The 19252-nt window shown below is 41.8% G+C and overlaps 1 protein-coding gene across 2 annotated transcripts in view; it reads left to right on the forward strand.

Annotated features, from left to right (window-relative positions):
* tmpoa (thymopoietin a) overlaps positions 1-19252 on the forward strand; it is a 38194-nt gene that overhangs the window by 11160 nt on the left and 7782 nt on the right. The window contains exons 2-5 of one of the 2 annotated variants that reach the window (XM_078281445.1): positions 6447-6564; positions 8131-8286; positions 10186-10313; positions 12203-12331. In XM_078281445.1, the coding sequence (XP_078137571.1) occupies positions 6447-6564; positions 8131-8286; positions 10186-10313; positions 12203-12331 (531 nt within the window). The remainder of the gene's footprint in view (positions 1-6446; positions 6565-8130; positions 8287-10185; positions 10314-12202; positions 12332-19252) is intronic. The other variant, XM_078281446.1, reaches the window with a different exon arrangement.

Below are 19252 nucleotides of genomic sequence, written 5' to 3' on the forward strand. Positions count from 1 at the left end.
TGTCCACATTCTCCACTGGTAGGGGTGTAACGGTCAATCGCGGTTCGGTACGTACCTCGGTTTTGAAGTCACGGTACAGTTAGGGGAAAAAAATGCAAAACTCCCAACAAGAAAGTAAAGAAGCAAAACGATGTGCTTGTTGTTTATTATGAACTTTTGTTAATAACAATCAGTTTACAATTTTTTTTAATCAAACTTTTAAATGATTTGTAACAAATATAGGGGGGTAGGACTTTCTGGCTGAAATATGGACGAGAAGGAATTTCATACTGGGGCTCAATTACCTTCACCGTGTGTTTTTAAAGCGTAAAAGTGTTTTCAACAACTTAATATGTCTCCGCTGCTATAAAAACACCAATGGGATTTGTTATTGCTTTGGCCCGATCTGAATTACCAGCAAAGTCTGTTAAAATCCAGAGGGGAGCCGCGTTTGCACTACGCTCCTTTTGTTTCCTTGTAGCAGTGATATTCACATTCACGTGGTGCTGTTTCAAGTGAGTTAGCAAGTTTGACGTGTTGCCAGAAACTTCCCGATACCTAATGAGCAATGTCAGCACACTACTTTCGTCTTTTCCACTTGTTTTTGTCCGTTGTTGTATTTCATCAGGAAACAGAAGTGTACCACAAACAGGAGACCTTAATGATAACGGAGGGTCTTCAAGCTCTGGCTTCTCTGCATTGGCCATGATGCTAGCTAGCGAGAGGCTTGGCTGGGATAAGCGTACTGTGTGCAAAGTGTGTGTAAAGCGCTCAAAGTGCAGTGCCGAGACTAAACAAATCTCTGATTCGCCACTTAATATGTTAGTGTGGGAACTTGGAATTGAAGTATGTTCTGCAGGCAAAACAAGTCTAATAATTTCTGTTAATTCCAATTGCATTCAGTGTACGTTAGCACCGTTCCGAAAGTCCTGTACCGAAACGGTCCGGTACAAATACATGTACCCTTACACCTTTACCCACTAGGAATGGAAACAAGCATTCCTCGTTGTTGCCCCTGCGTGGCAGATGACATCGAAAAAAGTCTAACCTTTATCACATATTGTCATGAGGTGCCTTGAGTCTTTGAGCAGAGGTGATCACCACCAGGATGTGTTTGGAGTCAGGACTCCAGAGTGCGACCAAAAATCTGTGAAGTGCGACTAAACATTTTAATTGGTTGCACCGATGTGCCTGCAGGTCTGTCTGTGTGTGTGTGTGTAGCGCTGGGTTCAGACAGGAGGCTGAAGCGCCCCAAAGTGCTGCCAACAGACCACTCTACATGTGATCAGAATAAAAACAGAGGAGCAGAATCGCTTGCTAATTGGCAGAGAAATGCTCTTCTGGCGTGAACAGCCAGGCTGCTGCTCGCCCGAGATTTGACACATTGCGACAAATTTAAATTATTATTCAGACTTTAATAATGGGATATGATTTAATTTGGACCTATATTGCCCTAACTATGAAATCTGTGTTATTTATTATTTAACTTTTTTAATTCTTTCATGATAATTGTCTTTGTTTAAAAAACATATTTCCTGTGGATGTTTACATTAAAGCTGTTGTAGTTAGGGTTGGGTACCAAAGCCCATTGCCAAAATGACACCTGTTTCTATAAGACGGGTATTTACTGGACTGAATGACAATACAGATTTTGGTGCCTCATTTCGGTGCCACTTAAATACCTGCGCTTCAATCGGGTCCTCCGAAATGGACGTTACAGGCAACAAAAGCATCACTGCACATGACTAGTTAACATTACTTAGCAGGTAACGTTGGCCTACCCTTTCACACTTTCGCACACTTTCATTTAAAGTTGCAGTGCAACCAATGTAAAAAGTTAGTCGCTGGAGCTGTAGTTTGGAGGTTCAGTTTATAAAGGCTGGCATCCTGTCAATTCTCCAGTCTTTGAGTCCGTTATGTACCAAACCATATCCGTGACCATTTTGGGTCATATCAGGAACTTGATCCCAATATTATCCCAGTATTGTCACTGTTTAATTTCTTTTAGACTTTTCTTAAGCACAATTCAGTCATTTTAAAATATAATGGTTCAAAACATGGTGTAACTGGTATGCTCAGATCATAATTGAGCAAAACATTTTGTGCATACTTTATTTACTCAGAGCCAGAGCCTGCTTCATCTGTGAGGCGAGGAGGAGACAAAGGGCTTAATTTCAGAGGCAGCTGGCTTCAAACAGAGTAATTTCCTGTAGGCTGGTGTATGAGGGAGAGCTTCAGCCCAGCATGTTGTTTACTATCATGCTGCTTTTTCCCTCCTTTTTTTTCTCTCTGGCTTCACTTCATCTTAGGAAATTGAAGGAAACTCCTCAAGTTAAAGCTTCTCTTCCACCAACCGTGTTTTTTTTTTTTTTTTTATCCACTCACATTTTTCTCCTGCATTTTTTAAAAACAGGAATCCATTTACTACGTTCATTGAAAGCAAAGTTGTGTATAATAGCAACTTGATAAACCGGTTTCGGTCTGAAAGCTTGCTAAACACAGCTTTCCTCTGAACGAATGAACTTAGCGAGCTAAAGGCACAAGTTTACAGGAGGATGTTTGGAGGGGAACAGGTGGGCAGGGTGAGACAAAGTCCATTTAGACTGGGGTGTGTACTGTCCCTGTAATTGCTTGAAAATAGAACCATCCCATCATTCAAACATCCCAGAAAAGACAAAATGCTGTAGAGATGGACAGGGATTTTCCATTGGACTACTGAAGGATAAGAGAGTGTTTATTTTTTGTGAAGGTTTGTAAAGGTTGCTAAGATTAATGAATTAATCGATTTGTTGTCAACTATTAAATTAATCTCCATCTATTTTGATGACCAATTTATCAGTTTTAGTAATTATTAAAAATCCTCTGATTCCAGCTCCTTAAATGTGAATATGTTCTAGTTTATTCTCTCTGTGACAGTAAACTGAATATCTTTGAGTTGTGGACAAGACAAGACATTTGAGGACGTCATTTTGGTCACATTTTATAAACTAATTGATTAATAAAGAAAATAAACATAAACAAATAAATAAAAGAAAGCACTAGTTGCAGCCCTAAACGTTAGTGCTTTTACCAAAAGATTGTCACATGTGAACATTGTGTTATTTTGGCAAGCAGCCCATACCCAGAAACAAAACTGTCTGTCGCGCTTTTAATTATTACATGCTGATTACATCGCCTCAGGACATAAATAAATCCATGACAGTCCCTGACCTGACCCTGATGAGTACACTTATGGTGCTTATATATATATATATATATATATATATATATATATATATATATACACACACACACAGGTGCTGGTCATACAATTAGAATATCATGAAAAAGTTGATTTATTTCAGTAATTCCATTCAAAAAGTGAAACTTGTATAATGTATACATTCATTCCACACAGACTGATATATTTCAAGTGTTTATTTCTTTTACTTTTGATGATTAGTACTGACAACTAATGAAAACCTCAAATTCAGTATCTCAGAAAATTAGAATATTGTGACAAGGTTCAACATTAAAGACACCTGGTGCCACACTCTAATCAGCTGATTAACTCAAAACACCTGCAAAGGCCTTTAAATGGTCTCTCAGTCTAGTTCTGGAGGCTACACAATCATGGGGAAGACTGCTGACTGGACAGCTGTCCAAAAGACGACCATTGACACCTTGCACAAGGAGGACAAGACACAAAAGGTCATTGCTAAAGAGGCTGGCTGTTCACAGAGCTCTGTGTCCAAGCACATTAATAGAGAGACCAAGGGAAGGAAATGATGTGGTGGAAAAAAAGTGTACAAGCAATAGGGATAACCGCACCCTGGAGAGGATTGTGAAACAAAACCCATTCAAAAATGTGGGGGAGATTCACAAAGAGTGGACTGCAGCTGGAGTCAGAGCTTCAAGAACCACCACGCACAGACGTAAGCAAGACATGGGTTTCAGCTGTCGCATTCCTTGTGTCAAGCCACTCTTGAAGAAGACACAGCGTCAGAAGCGTCTCGCCTGGGCTAAAGACAAAAAGGACTGGACTGCTGCTGAGTGGTCCAAAGTTATGTTCTCTGATGAAAGAATGAAAAAATTTTGCATTTCCTTTGGAAATCAAGGTCCCAGAGTCTGGAGGAAGAGAGGAGAGGCACAGAATCCACGTTGCTTGAAGTCCAGTGTAAAGTTTCCACAGTCAGTGATGGTTTGGGATGCCATGTCATCTGCTGGTGTTGGTCCACTGTGTTTTCTGAGGTCCAGGGTCAACGCAGCCGTCTACCAGGAAGTTTTAGAGCACTTCATGCTTCCTGCTGATGACCAACTTCATGGAGATGCAGATTTCATTTTCCAACAGGACTTGGCACCTGCACACAGTGCCAAAGCTACCAGTACCTGGTTTAAGGACCATGGTATCCCTGTTCTTAATTGGCCAGTAAACTTGCCTGACCTTAACCCTATAGAAAATCTATGGGGTATTGTGAAGAGGAAGATGCGATGCGCCAGACCCAACAAAGCAGAAGAGCTGAAGGCCACTATCAGAGCAACCTGGGCTCTCATAACACTTGAGCAGTGCCACAGACTGATCGACTCCATGCCACGCAGCATTGCTGCAGTAATTCAGGCAAAAGGAGCCCCAACTAAGTATTGAGTGCTGTACATGCTCATACTTTTCATGTTCATACTTTTCAGTTGGCCAACATTTCTAAAAATCCTTTTTTGTATTGGTCTTAAGTAATATTCTAATTTTCGGAGATACTGAATTTGGGATTTTCATTAGTTGTCAGGTATAATCATCACAATTAAAAGAAATGAACATTTGAAATATATCAGTCTGTGTGTGATGAATGAATATAATATACAAATTTTACTTTTTGAATGGAATTACTGAAATAAATCAACTTTTTCATAATATTCTAATTATATGACCAGCACCTGTGTGTGTGTGTGTGTGTGTGTGTGTGTGTATATATATATATATAGCAATATGAAAAGACAAATTTTTACAGGACATAAATAGCCCTATTTAGAAATACTAAATCATTCTCAACTACTGGGGTGATTTTGTAGGGGAGTGAATCTACAAAGAAAATAAAAATGAAAAAGCAAATGTTCTTATGTGAACCAGTCTTTGTTGAACTTTAATGCTTTACAAAAACCAAAGCAAGTAAGGCTGTGATTACTCTTCTGAAGAGATTTAGGAGAGGGACATTAGGAAGAAATACACTGGTTGACTGACATAACACCATTGTATTCATATAATATCGATCCAGGCTAAAGTGAATGATATTAATAATGCATGCATGTTGCTTCCTCTAAATGTCAGGTTGTGGTCGACTAGCGGGGCCTGCTTTGGTTGTTTGATAAATTGATTACAAGTGATCATGATTGTTGGTTTGCTGTGCATGCAGAGCCTGCATGTCACACTCTTCAACAAACTGTGTATCCAAGAGCACTTAAATCAGTGTAAATGACATTATATCAGAAACAGACTGCTGTTGTAGATTAGGGTTACGTTTCCAGCGTCGCAGCTCCGAACCATAACGTTAGTTGGGACAGACGCCTTGTTTCTTTAGGCTAACTATGTTAGCTTTAGCCTGGCTGGTAGCAGCTTTCTGCGGTGAAAAATGGCCGGGAAATGTCGTGATTATGTTACATTAATCAGGTGATTTAGTTTGTCTTTGCAGCGAACATAAAACACTGACTACTGTAGCTTCACTACCCATGGAAAAGCATGTGCATCACTGTGTCAGTGGCAGCTTACGTCACATGACCACCTGTCTTAAAGGGGAAGGGTCAGCCGGTAACAATCATGGAAAATGAGAACGGTGAAAGTTTACTTTTTTATCAAGCAGCAAAGAAGTTGTAGCGTCAACATCGCAACGTCCTGCGATGTGACTATCGCACATCACGATGTAGACGATGAAACAAAATATCGTGCAGCCCTAGCGCTTACCCACTGCTAGTACCAGCTCTGCTCGGTTCGGCTTGACTCGGCCACGTTGCCCCGTCCTTCATTTTCCATTGCAGATATAGTACCGCCTCATGCGTGTGGCAAGCGTAGCTGGTCGTCATAGCGACGCCACAGGAAACTGCCGTGATCTAACGCAACACAAACACTGAACGTGGAAGGTGTGTTGTTTTGGATTCTCGGCATGTGGCTGTTTGCCAGAAGACACATTTAGTTTCAAAAGAAGCTGGAGGCAGCAAAAAAAAACACCGCTGGCTAAACTATTTAAAAACGGCGGGTTTGTTCAGGACACATGATGACGCAGTGATTAGTGACGATTCTCTCTGACCAATCAGTAGTCTGCAGGTTTTCACCTGGAACCTTGACGGAGGTGATATTAGAAAAGTACCTGTTGGCAGGTACCAGTGACTTTTTTTTTCATAATGGGAAAAACAAAAAAGTAGAGTCGAGCAGGTACCATGTAATGGAAAAACGCCATTTGTCATTACATTACCAAACGGGTTGCCCTGTCGTCCTCCCTCAGAAAGCCACAAGGAAAACAGACAAGGTTCGGCCGGACGAGTTGGATGTTACCGTGCTGACCGATGCAGGCCTGAAGGATGAGCTGCTCAAGCACGGAGTGGACGCAGGGCCGATCGTGGGTGAGTGCTCACACTAGCAGAACCAGCAGCAGGGTCATATGAAGTTAAAGACTGATGTGACATCTGCCCTCAGCACACATAAACATGGCTGCACGTCACACACACAGAGGGATTTGGTGTTAGTGCTAAACACTGATGGAATCCATAAATATTCACAATATTATTGTTTGATAATCTTTTGAACTTTTCTTTTCAAAAATTGAAATGTCTGAAATAATTTCAACATATTCAATTAAATTAGATTAGATAGACTTTTACCCCAAATTGGGAAATTTCCGTGCTACAGCAGCAAAATATCAGACACACAGCACACATACAGAATATACAAGAAATAATAGAATAAATAGGATAGAAATCAAGAACAAATATTCAAAAAATAAAGATAATACAAAGGAAAGCATATTCAAATGTATTGGGAATACAATTCTACTTTAATATTATTATTATTATTATTATTATTATAGTATTATAAGCAATAAAGCACATTACATTATTGTGTTTGTTTGCAATTGTATACTCTCAATAGCCTCTCTGTCTCTGAGTACAACGTTGACGCTGTCATGCACGCAACTTCATGAGGGGGAGGGGGGGGCTGGAGGCAGCTCCTCTGTGTGCGCTGTAAAAAAAAAAACACCGTTGTGTATATACTGTATATACTATATTTTTACTTATTTAACTGTCTAGTAAAGTTCAAAGACAGTGTTTAAAAAGTGCAATCCACATGTTTACATATGTTTATTACAGTAAATGATAATTAAATGTAAATACTACTAAGTGTTTGTTTTTATATTTCTGCAATCTGCCCTTTAGTTTGTGTGATTAGTTTCTGACTTTCATATGAATGTTTACAGCAGGCGGTCAGTGCTCAGTATACTACTGGGACTGAAGTAGTTCAATAAAAGATGATATTCATATAAATTCATGCATCACCTGATTTCATCATCACATCCAGGCCTGGCCTCCAGGAAAGAACAGTTTGTTTAATTTATCTAATCTTGTGTTGTTCATACTATACAATGATTTATTGCTTGTCTTTGTTGAATAATACAGAAGACAAAGAGCTTACAAAATAATTGCATATTGAAAAGCTGCCTGTTAAACCCAGCATTAGAACATTAGAGGGTACAGCCGCTCTCTCTCACTCGCGCCTGACACACACACAAGGACTGCAGCGTGCAGTTCAGAAAGCAAAAAACCTAACTTTACTATCAATGATATTAAACAAAGAGAACTGTTCCCCCCTCATCTTAAAATGGTCATAAATCAATACAAGAGCAGACTACTTTCTTGTTTAGTGCTGCCATGAAAAGCTTGGTTATGTTGTAACCTTGGTTCTCTGAGTAAAGACTATTTTTCCAGTCATATTTCTTAATTGAAGTTTCTTTAAAATGGTGTTAAAATCTTGTCTCGTTCTCGTGAACCCAATCTCGTGTCTCGTCTCGTGAGCCGAGTGTCTCATCACACCCCTAATTTCTAGTTCCCCGCTACTACCATTCAGGAACATTGACAGGTCAAGCCATCTTGTGCATGTTTAATTAAATGTCTCCCCTCTGCTCATCCTCTTAGCATCCACCCGTAAAGTATATGAGAAGAAATTGCAAAGGCTGCTGGATGAGGGTCCTACACAGCTGTTGGTGCCAAAGCTGGTTCTCACAGAGATGCAAGTCAACCACAACCACAATGGCAACTCTGAATCAGACCTGTACAGTGACAAGGAGGACGGTAAGAACAGCCACCCATAAATATAAAACAACTGGAATTGTTGGGTCTTTGTAAATTATAGAGTGTGGTCTAGACCTACTCTATCTGTAAAGTGTCCTGAGATAACTTGTTATGATTTGATACTATAAATAAAATTGAATTGAACATTACGTCATCGCTTTGGGGATAACCATCCACCATCTTACCTGTATTGTTTACAATCACCACCTATGGGCAGCAACTATGGTTGTCAACTGTGCAGCACCTAATTGCTTTACCAAAAGAACCAAAGAGACTAGGAAGGCTGGCATCACTATGTACTAGGGTTGGGTACCGAGACCCGGTGCTAATATGGCACTGGTGTCTTAACGACCGGTATCTACCGGACCGAATAGCAACGGGGATTTCTGTGCCTCATTTCTGTGCCACTGATATGTCTGCGCTTCTCTCTGATGCTCTGAAACAGACGTTAGAGGCAACCAAAGCATTGTTGCACGAGACAGCAAGCAGGTAATGTTAGCCTGCTGCTAGCTAGTAGCTGGATTAAACATGGTTAAAATGCTGACAGCTAACATTAAACGGTGTAAAGTGTGACTGTATTTCACTGTAGAGGATTCCAACACAGAGATGTAACAGTCTGCAGCTGCCGTTATAGTTATTACATAATTATTAAATCATTTAATTTTGACCATATGGCCTTAGCAATGAACAAGCTGTTATTTAATGTCGCCGACTGTCTGGATTTAATGTTTTTCAAACGAGCTGAGCAAATGTGTGCGACAGCTTGCCTTGTGTATACAATCGCCAGGTTTGTTTTTATTTTGGGTGGAGGAGACCTGCATACAAGTACAGTTATTTTTACTCACTGCAAACGGACACCTTTTCCAACTCTTTTAAAACCGCAAATGTCAAACCACTATTGAAGAAACAAAACCTGCACCCCACAGATTTGTTATTGCTGATAACTAGCTCTCAAAAGCATTGATCTGTAAGCTATATAGATAAGTTATAACCAGCAAACATTGTTTAAATGGTAGCTACGCTAACTTAGCTCAATGGTAACAATGCGTAACATAATTGTTGTACAAAGTTATTAGTATTACCTAGGTTGGTTGGTTGGTTTGCTGCCACTTCAATCTGCATGTGTCATGCATAGGCATTGACCTTGATAGCCGATTGGTCAGGGGATAGTAGCGTGTGTATGCTATTGAAGGGCGGGTCTTGCCTAGAAGTTGCGTGGGTTCCATAATAACGCGTCGTGCATAGTACGTAATTGCGTCATTCATCAAACTGCGGCCTTTTTTTTGGGTACAGTACATGAGGTACTTGTTGCTGTTATACGGGCAGTTGAAACAAATGGCGCTAGCTATGTGGAGATTTATTGCAGAGTGGATCCCCCAGGAAAGAAAAAGAAAGGCAAACTTCAGGCTAAAGAGGCCATTGCTGCCACGGCTACTGTACTGTTTCATCCTCATACGCTGTCATCAGGCAAATTCTGAGGAAATTCTTCAGAGGTTGTGATACAATGATTCAGGTGCTCCAAACACATGGCTGGATTTAAAGAAAAGGGGTCACGTTTTGTAGTTTAGTGTCGTGTAAACGCTAAGGAAAAGCGCAGAAGCAATTCCTTCGTTGTTGGCAATACAACTATGAAATTGGGGAAAATCTTCACAAGAGTTAAAAATGTCACCATGATTATACGTCAGTCTCCATGGCACCAATCTCAGAACCCATCGGTCCCATTAAGTCGTATATTTTCACTGTACTGAAATAAACAGAAACTAATGGCTGCCTGGAGGGGAAGAAATGAAAATGAAAACCTGTGCTATTCCCTGTAAAGTAACAATTTGTTCTTCTTAAACATAAACCCACCTGCATGTCCTGCAAGTTATAGTGTGTGACTGTACTGTGTTTTATCAGAAGTGACACCAGAGCCTGTGGCAGAACCTGTGGCCGAACCTGAGCCAGTTCCAGTGGTGGAGAGACCGGTGAGGAGCAGAGGGAAGACGCCCGTCACCACCCGCACCCGAAGCAGTCAGCACCACATGGTAAGAACCGCTTTTCAACAAGCCAACTTCAGAGTTATTTCTCAACTTCATTTGCATACAGTGACAACAAGTCAGCACATCAGTCTATATACCTAAACATGGACTGTCCTTGCACTACCTGGGGAAATGTTCCTGGTTTCTCCAAAACTCCATCTATTGTCATAGTGATCATAATAATATTCTGTTTATTCTAAATGTGACTTCTCTGCTGCTGATGTTTAAAACGAACTCTAGTGTGATTCAACTGAACGAGATGATGCAGGTAGGAAAGCCCCCTAAAAGAGCAGCACACAGCTGGTCACTGACTTCAGCAGCAGTATCACCCAGCTTGGAATCCACTTCATTAATCATATTCCAACACTTCAACCAAGACCTCTTATTTAACACTATCAGTTGCAGGCGGCATGGATTAACTTTAAGCCAGATTTGCAAAGAAAGAAGGAAGGCAATTCAATTAAGCATCTTTGCAAGTCTGAGCTGCAGTTCAGATGTTGGTGTGCAGTGTGTACTTAAGCAGATAGGATGGGACACCCAACAGCTGGGGTTGATTATACGGTTTCCGAAAGAAGTGGTTTTTCATTTGGAGTGTAGTCACACCCCGCTCAGTGTGAACCTGTAGGTTCAGTGTATCAGTGCTGCTCACTGCATGTCAGCATGTCAGACTCAAAGCACATGATGTGGATTAGCTACTGCCGTGCACATGCTGGAACAACCGGACCTCTTCACACACTGACTTTTCTCTTCAGTGCTTAAGAGTTGATCTCTGTCCCTTTCCTCCATCTGTTCTTTTCCTTTTCTTCTGATATTTGGCGTCCAGATTTTTATACAGTTATTGTAATCATAAAACCTTCATCCTCCATTTCGTAAAGTATATTTTTACATAAGTCCAATGTGTTGTAGTCTCTTTTGAGGAAATGTCAGTGTGAACTCATCTCCCATATGTGAGGGTGTTATTCAGCAGCGTTGCTGCTCTGAATGTGATTGTGAGCAGCTCCTCCTGCTGTTCCCACTGTGAATGTGCACCTGTTGAGCTGAGGCCTTGAGGAATTACAGGCACGTGTAAACTTGTAGGCTGCCAACCATACAATTATATGAGCTGTACTGTGGAGTAGAGGTCTGATCGGGCCGAATTTTTCCGTCCGAACCTGGCCCGAGCCCGACGGGCATTAAGATATTTATGTCCGAGCCCGACACGGTTAAAATCTTGTTTAATGACACATGTACGTTTGTTTGTGTGGAAAGCTTTTATTAAGCAACTGTAGGAAAGCATTCGGAAATGTCATTCAGATGAGGTCATCAGCTCACACGGGGGAACAAGTGCACGTTACTAAGCCGTTTAATTTAAAATGTTTGATGTGTTAACCTTTCCTGATTGCTTTGATTCCGACCGTGATCAGAAAACCAGGGGAGCTCCAGGGCTGACGTTATAAAATGAATAACGTCGGGGTTTAAATCCCGTTTCTTGTGAGCAGATGAATGAACTTGGCTTTCAGTCTGGACTTTATCTCGGACACTACACACACAGTGTACAAAACTTAAACTTATTCCACCAACTCTGCTCACACGTCTGCTTCCTCTTTCTCTATCTCTCTTCTGCCCACTTTACACACGCACTGAGCTCTCTTAAAGGAGCTGCACACCATTTTACAACAAATGCCTTATCACGCTGATGTGACCGAGCCCGACCCGAACCCAACCATAATTTCTAAATATCTGTCCGAACCCGGCCCGGCAGGTACCGTCGGGCTCGGGTTGGGTATCCATGCCTTACTGTGGAGGAGGTGTGTGTGTGTGTGTGTGTGTGTGTGTGTGTGTGTGTGTGTGTGTGTGTGACCCTGGTCTGTTCTTTCTGTGCTTTATCGATAGCTCTGGTTTTTCTGTCCTAGCAGATAGTGGCTGAGGATCTCAGGCCTGTATTGACAGATCAGGTCCAGTTGAAGTCTAACAAGAGGGTTCACCACAGACTGGACAGTCCAGCTCGGGCTGAACCTCCCTCCACCTCATCTAGACCTTCTCAGGTAGCTCTGGGCCTTGGCCATGGTGGCCGTTTCACTCACTGAGTATGGACTCACAGGGCGGTTGGTTCCAATATCTGCTGAACTGTAGATCAGAAAATGAACGCTTCTCCTGTTTCCTGTCATTTTGACTTTAACTGCACTTAAGGGTGGGCATGTGTTGGCAAATATGTGTGTTATCAACCGGACTGATGGTCACAAATGGGTTAGATTTTTTCACAGTCATCAGAAACTGTTAGGGCTGTTTAAAGCTTTGACAATTTATGTTCCTCTATCACTCCTTGGTGAGATTCACTGCAAATTCTCAGGTTTGTTTCATTTGCTGATATAGCTGCTTCAAAGTAGAGCAAGACAAAAATCTAGCCCCGTTTTGACCTGGTATTAAAATTGAGTGATCGACTCATCCGGTGCTGCCTGCTCTTATACCACCGGGTGTCTGGAGCTCTGTCCCCACGGTTGCCTGAAAAAAGGCAGCTGCCGGTTTACCATAACCTTATTTTTAGTTTCATAAAACATCCCCACTACCCATTTTGCTATTTTGTTATTTAGTAGTCTCACATTGCAAGACCTGTCTCCACAGCGCCGTGTCAGCGCTGGAGTAAGCTGGCGAGCCCGAGTGGTCAATGCTGCAGCAAAATCAGGGAATGTTAGGTCTTCATCAGCAGTAATGTATCACGACTCCTAAGAGCAAACATGAAACAGTATTATAAAGCGGATATAATGATGTACGTGTTTATGTGCATAAAGAGCGGGAAAGTGAGATCCAATCACAAGTGGTCACTCAAAGACGCATTTGGAGACCCATTCTGCTCTCAGGTGTAAACTCATGTATTCAGAGTTGTACACTTGTGATTGGATCACTCAGGACAGATGTTAAAACCAGGTCAAAACAGGCACATTGTCTTGTAAGGTGGGCCACAAACTAAGGCCTGATCTTTAAAGATGGCTGCCCAATATACATCTAAGGTCTGAAGAGCTCCTTACAAAAAGTGAGAGAGAAGTTTAGTGCTCATATTATGCTCATTTCCAGGTTCGTAATTGTATTTAGAGGTTTTACCAGAATAGGTTAATGTGGTTTAATTTTCAGAAAACACCATATTGTTGTTGTACTGCACACTCCTGCAGCTCCTCTTTTCACCCTGTGTGTTGAGCTCTCTGTTTTAGCTACAGAGTGAGGCATCTCACTTCTGTATCATCTTTGTTGGGAGTCACACATGCACAGTAAGTACTGCTAGCTAGTCAGCTGCAGAGTATGAGGGAGTGCACGCTAGCAGCTAGGCGAGCGTTATAACGTGTGGTCCAAAGTGACCACGTTTGTCTCTGAAGTAAAGGCTGGACTACAATAGAGCTGTTTGGAGCAGTTTGTGAACAGTGTTTTCTGTTGGAGATGGTAAGTCCGTTTGGGGGGGACTTTGGGCTTTTTCACTTTGTAAACCTATAACGTGCACAAAAAGATATATAACACAATAAAGGAAAGGGGAAAAGCCAAAAAGCATAATATGAATTCAAATTGAAATTATGCATACTTTCACACCTCCACACACCTGGCCAATCACTGTGTAATGGGGGTGTGATGGTCAGGTTGTCTACTTTAGACTAGTCACACAAATTGTCACACTCAGTTCTGACAAGCACTTTGTTTGAAGCATACTGAGGCGTACCAGCTTTGACACAGTGGTTTGAGTTGGAAATCCAGTTCTTAGAATCCTAAAAGAAATTGTGTGCTTGCTCACTTTCTGCTTGAAACCTGTAGCTCCAAGAGGAAGAACTGGGGCTGCGTCTTCCCAGACCCAGCAAGGATTCATTCCACAAGCCAGTTGCTCTGCTAAACACTGTTCTGTTAGAGGTTAGCATTTTGTCTATCTGCCATATGTCTTAACCAAAATAAATTTTTCACAAAATCACATGTCCACAATGTCATGTCAACACACTTGAGTAAGGCCTAATCAGTCAACACACTGGTGATGAATTGCAGGGAATAGTGCATTTTAGGATGGTGAACACTGTGCTTTGTTTTTTAACCTAAGGCTTCTAATCACAGGTGATGTTCAGTGATGCATTCCTTTATGTGCTGTTGCTTTTGTCCATCACACGTCTACATCAGCCATGTAGCCACTAGTGATAGATCGATTAATCCGGCCGATTAGTGCCAAACGCGTCCGTGACGGGATGCCATGGGGCCCAAAAATACTTTTCTCCATTGACTTACATGACGGAAGACGCGTCTTTAAATCAGGGGATATACTCTTTTGAGAGTCACAACCCCCGCGAAATGACCCATTTCACTATCCGAATTTGATCCATTCAGTTTAGAAGAGCCGCACGATTAAATCATTGAATCCCCATTCAAGTTAGCGGATCGCTAAACCGGAAGTAGCCGGCTTGGCTAGCGGACTTCTTTAGTGCGCCTGCACTGTCTAACTCTCATAGAAATGAACAGGGTTCCGTCTCGAAAGCTGTATCCAGGTTTTTTATAATGCTGTCCACATGTCAACAGAATGTTTTGAAAACTACGTGTGTCACGTTTTCATACAACCATGGATATGGTGTTGTGTGTACAGGTGACGTGGGGAAGACAGTGCAGTTTGCAAAATGGAGGAAGAGAGAGAAAATAGTGAGGAAGAGACAGGCCATAGAAAAAAAGTTTGGGATCATTTCGAGCTGATACAAAACGAAAACTCATGTACGGTTGTAAAACCTAACTAGCTTACCACAATAGCACAATGTCAATGCTTCAGCATAGAGCTGGGCAATATGAAGAAAATCAAATATCACGATATTTTTGACCAAATACCTCAATATCAATATTGCGGAGTTATTGTAGGGTTGACAATTGCTTTCACAAAATATTTACACAATGACATTTTTTTGTAAATAATCATCAGTACTGCAGATATAATAACTAAGTGGTTAAAGTTGTTGTCTGTAAGATTTAAGATTTGAGATTGAGTTGTTTCTAGCGGCAGCTCTGGCACTAAGATGTAATTGTAGGCAGGTGTCGACTGTGTCGTCGGTAGATTGGTAGCTCTAATGGCCCTGACACACCAACCTGATAATGGGCCGTCGGACAGTCTGGCGAGGTCGGTGACTCGAGTCTGTTCGGTGTGTTACTTGCCGTCGTCTGTCAGAGGAGCTGTCGGCCTTCATTTTGGCCGACCTGACTTGCTGGGTCGGAGGGCGGGCAACCGGAAATAACGAGCGGGATGAGTGATGAACGCCTCTGAAAATCTGACAAATCTTTTAAACTGACCTCTGTTGATCTGAAATGAAGACAGATTCAGCAACTGCATGGCCTATTTCTCGCTTAAAATGTTTTCAGAAACCCGTTTCAGTGAACTATTTTCATAAAATACGAGATCGTATTTCGAACAAGCCGCCATTACTATCGGCTGGAGAAGCCAGACCCACGTGACGCGTTGTATTTCCGGTTTTAATTTTTTTGTATTACGTCTCGCGCACGCGCAGAATGTACGCTCAAGACGGCTTTGCTTCGGTGTGTTCCAAGGCACTTTTTGGACCGCCTCACCCAGGGAGGAAAGGGCTGACCGTCCCCTCCGACCCGAGTGCAGCGCCTCACATTGCTAAAATATTAGCTGATACAACATTGCTAACAGTGCTAACATCTAAACCAACCTGAGCATCAGAATGTGCAGGAACAAAAAACTCCCTAGGCCATACAACATTTACGCCCTTTATTGATTAAATAAGGGGGGTGTTTGTTGCTGGTGCTGCCTTCTCCAGGAGACACAGTCCGGCCAGAAGCCCGGGGTAGGGAGCGAGCAGCCCCGGGATGGAAAGTGGCCGTCCTGTCCCCGACGCTCTCTCCGGGTTAGCGGCGCTGCTGAACCCGCTGGCTGTGCCCTGACTGCTGCTGTGAGATGAGAGCTCAGCCGGCTATCATGTCCTGAATTTTCGTCCCGAAAAGCGACTCAGAGAGAGGGTGGTTCAATACAGGCCGGGTGTCAGGTGTCTATGTCCCACCTGAGCTGCACACAGACCAGCTGCAGTCGATGGAAGAGGTTGACCTGTCATCTCAGCCAGCATCAGTTCGGTCCTCTTGTGGGTGTTTATTTTTTATTTAATATTTTTTAAATTGGATTTGAAGTTGAACGGTTTTCATTCTCTGTCTGTTGGTCCGCCATTGTGAGTTAGCAGTAATTAAATGTAGCGCCCGACCGATTGACATACTATTTCTTTGCATCTTTCCTCGTCGGAAGTTTCCAATTTCCGTGTACAATAAACCAGCATAACCGGCACTGCCAAGCTCCACCTGGGCAGACGGGGAAAGACCAACCGCTGCTGACTGACGTAAAAAGCGCCACTAGCTGTGTGCTGAATTTGAATTTAGGGTAGGAAAGTCACCACAGACAGTCAGATTGGATTACTTGACAAAGCAGCAAATACAAGCGCTTTCATTAGTGGGTCATATGCTCAATCACCATCGTTTTAACTCACTTTTTGATAGATAGGTACTTTCTAGACAGTTAACTAGATGAAAATCTTATGGACTAACTTTCAAGACAAAATATTGAACAGCTAGAACAGTCTGGTAAGTTCAGAAAATGACATCACTTTACTGTAAAGCAGCCTTTAAAACCAGGAAAAGACAACACATATATTACGATATCCAAAATTTAAGACGATATCTAGCCTCCTATATTGATATAATATTGAGATATTGCCCAGTCCTACTTCAGCATCTCAGCAGAAAGCATCCAGTCTAACGTTACTACCCAGTCCATGGAGCAGTTACCTTGTGTATTTGGGTCTCAGGAACCTGAGCCATGTACTGAACCTTTTAAGACTAGCAGATAGGGTGCATAGTAGAGATGCACCGATTACAACTTTCTAGGCCGATTCCGGTTTTTCATTGAGTTTGACCAGCCGATACCGATTTCATTTTTTTCTAACCACTTTACAGCACACACAAATATTTATTTTCTATCTTTTCTTTAATAGAAAATTTTACATTTTGCATAGAACATTTTTTGAATAGATCGCTATAAAATACAACTATATAAATGACTCCTGGTGTGGGAAATTAACACACATCTGAAGTGTAATGTTATGGAAGAACCATTTCCTTCTTTTCACATCAATATCCAACAAAAAAAAAGTGATACATTTAGCAACTAAACTTCTGTATGAAAACAGGTAATGGCAATAACATAATGAAAATAAAATAAATATAGCCTTAAGTATAAAGAGATTTCTCAAAACACACACACAGGCCTGTTTGAACGTCAACAGTAACGTTACCTGAAAACAGCGTGTAGTTCCTTTTTTAGCAAGTTTGCTTTATGTGTCATTGTGCATAAATATGAACAATACTGTCAACAGGCTTATCTGCTAACGTTAGCTACCGACGGTTACCTCGCAACAATCCAGCAAATAGATGGTACCCTAGTTAGCCGTTACCTGAAACGGATGATTTAACGTCACCGCTCATTTTACACAGTTTAGCAACAAAACTAAACACAGAGGGAAGATTACTACGTTTTTAATGTTTATTTTGAGCGGTATGCATCCTCACTAACCTAGAAAGCGTTTTAAACAGTAACGTTAGTACAGCGTGTCAGAGGAATACAGTGTCTCTTTTATTTATTTTTTATTTTTAATACAGCATCTCCTACAGCAGAGGGGGAGAGGCAGAGGGACCACAGCGTTCACTAACGTTAGCTTCTTGTCTGATAAACAGTAAATTCATCAAAGTCAGTGTGCCCAAAGCTATTTTCTGATAAACTGTAGCTGTCATATTTCACGGGACCCGCGTGAGTGTGGTTTTCATGTTCCAGTTGTTCAGCCTCAGAGGGGATAGAGAGCGACTGACCGTTCGCCTGAGATTAGTAGAGCAGACGGCTCAACAGCTGATTGAGCGGCAGTGCGCTGCTACATGCATATAGCGGAAACCCTGCGTGTGCACGTGTGATGCTGATGTTGCGCGATGTTAATCATGTGGCGCCAGAGTGCATTTGATCGGCATATATCAGACTGACCGGCAGGTCGCCGGTCATGGCCGATGACGTGAAAATCGGCCAATTCCGGTCACCAGCCAGTCAATCGGTGCATCTCTAGTGCATAGAGTTAAATTATTCACTAAAACTATTTAATAAATAGTCTGTTAAAATAGCAAGTTTTTCCTTAATTTCCATACATATCTGAACATGTATAATACCAGGGCTTTTCAGCGTTTGCTGCTGGCCAAACAGCCGCCTTCTCTGTATGTCCAGCCGGCTACTTTAGTAACAACCCTATGTCATATGAGGAAAATGTAGGCTATGCCTCAGCCTCATACTGTCAACGCTTTTTTTTTTTGTTTTTGTTTTTTTGCCATTGACCAGTTATGCAAACTAAAGTCAGATTTAACTAAGTCACATAAAAAAAAAAAAAAAAATCATGTAATGGAACTTTCTGCAGTAATATGTGTTTCTAGTAAAACTATACATTAACCATCATTGTGGCATGTCTCGATAAACCTTACAGTGAAGGTGTCAATAAATAAATGACAAATAATAAATAAGGTCTGATGATTCTTAATTTCTCTTTTTTTCCCCTATCCTTCACTCAGGCTTCTCACTGACACTATACGGATGGTGTCTGTGGTTAAACATGAAGAGTTCAAACTCTCAACATCTACAGTTTATAGTATAGGGTTGTTAACAATCAGCCAGTTGTGTGTGCAGCTGTTGGCTCTTTGCAGGGACTGTTGTGTGACAACTGTTGGCTGGTTAAACAACCTTGACACACAGTCACACACATTGTTTGTGAGCAGGAGTGTGCCCCTCCAGATGTCCTGCTGCATAAAAGGAAGCAGCAGAAAATGACCAGCTTCCTGTCCCCTTGCAGCCCTGTGAAGGCACTCAGTTGCACATCCACACTGTCCAAGGATGTGTTAGTGAGACAGGTACTGTTATTCCCCTTTCA

This window comes from Sander vitreus, chromosome 23, assembly GCF_031162955.1.
Source record: "Sander vitreus isolate 19-12246 chromosome 23, sanVit1, whole genome shotgun sequence".
Lineage (NCBI taxonomy): Eukaryota > Metazoa > Chordata > Actinopteri > Perciformes > Percidae > Sander > Sander vitreus.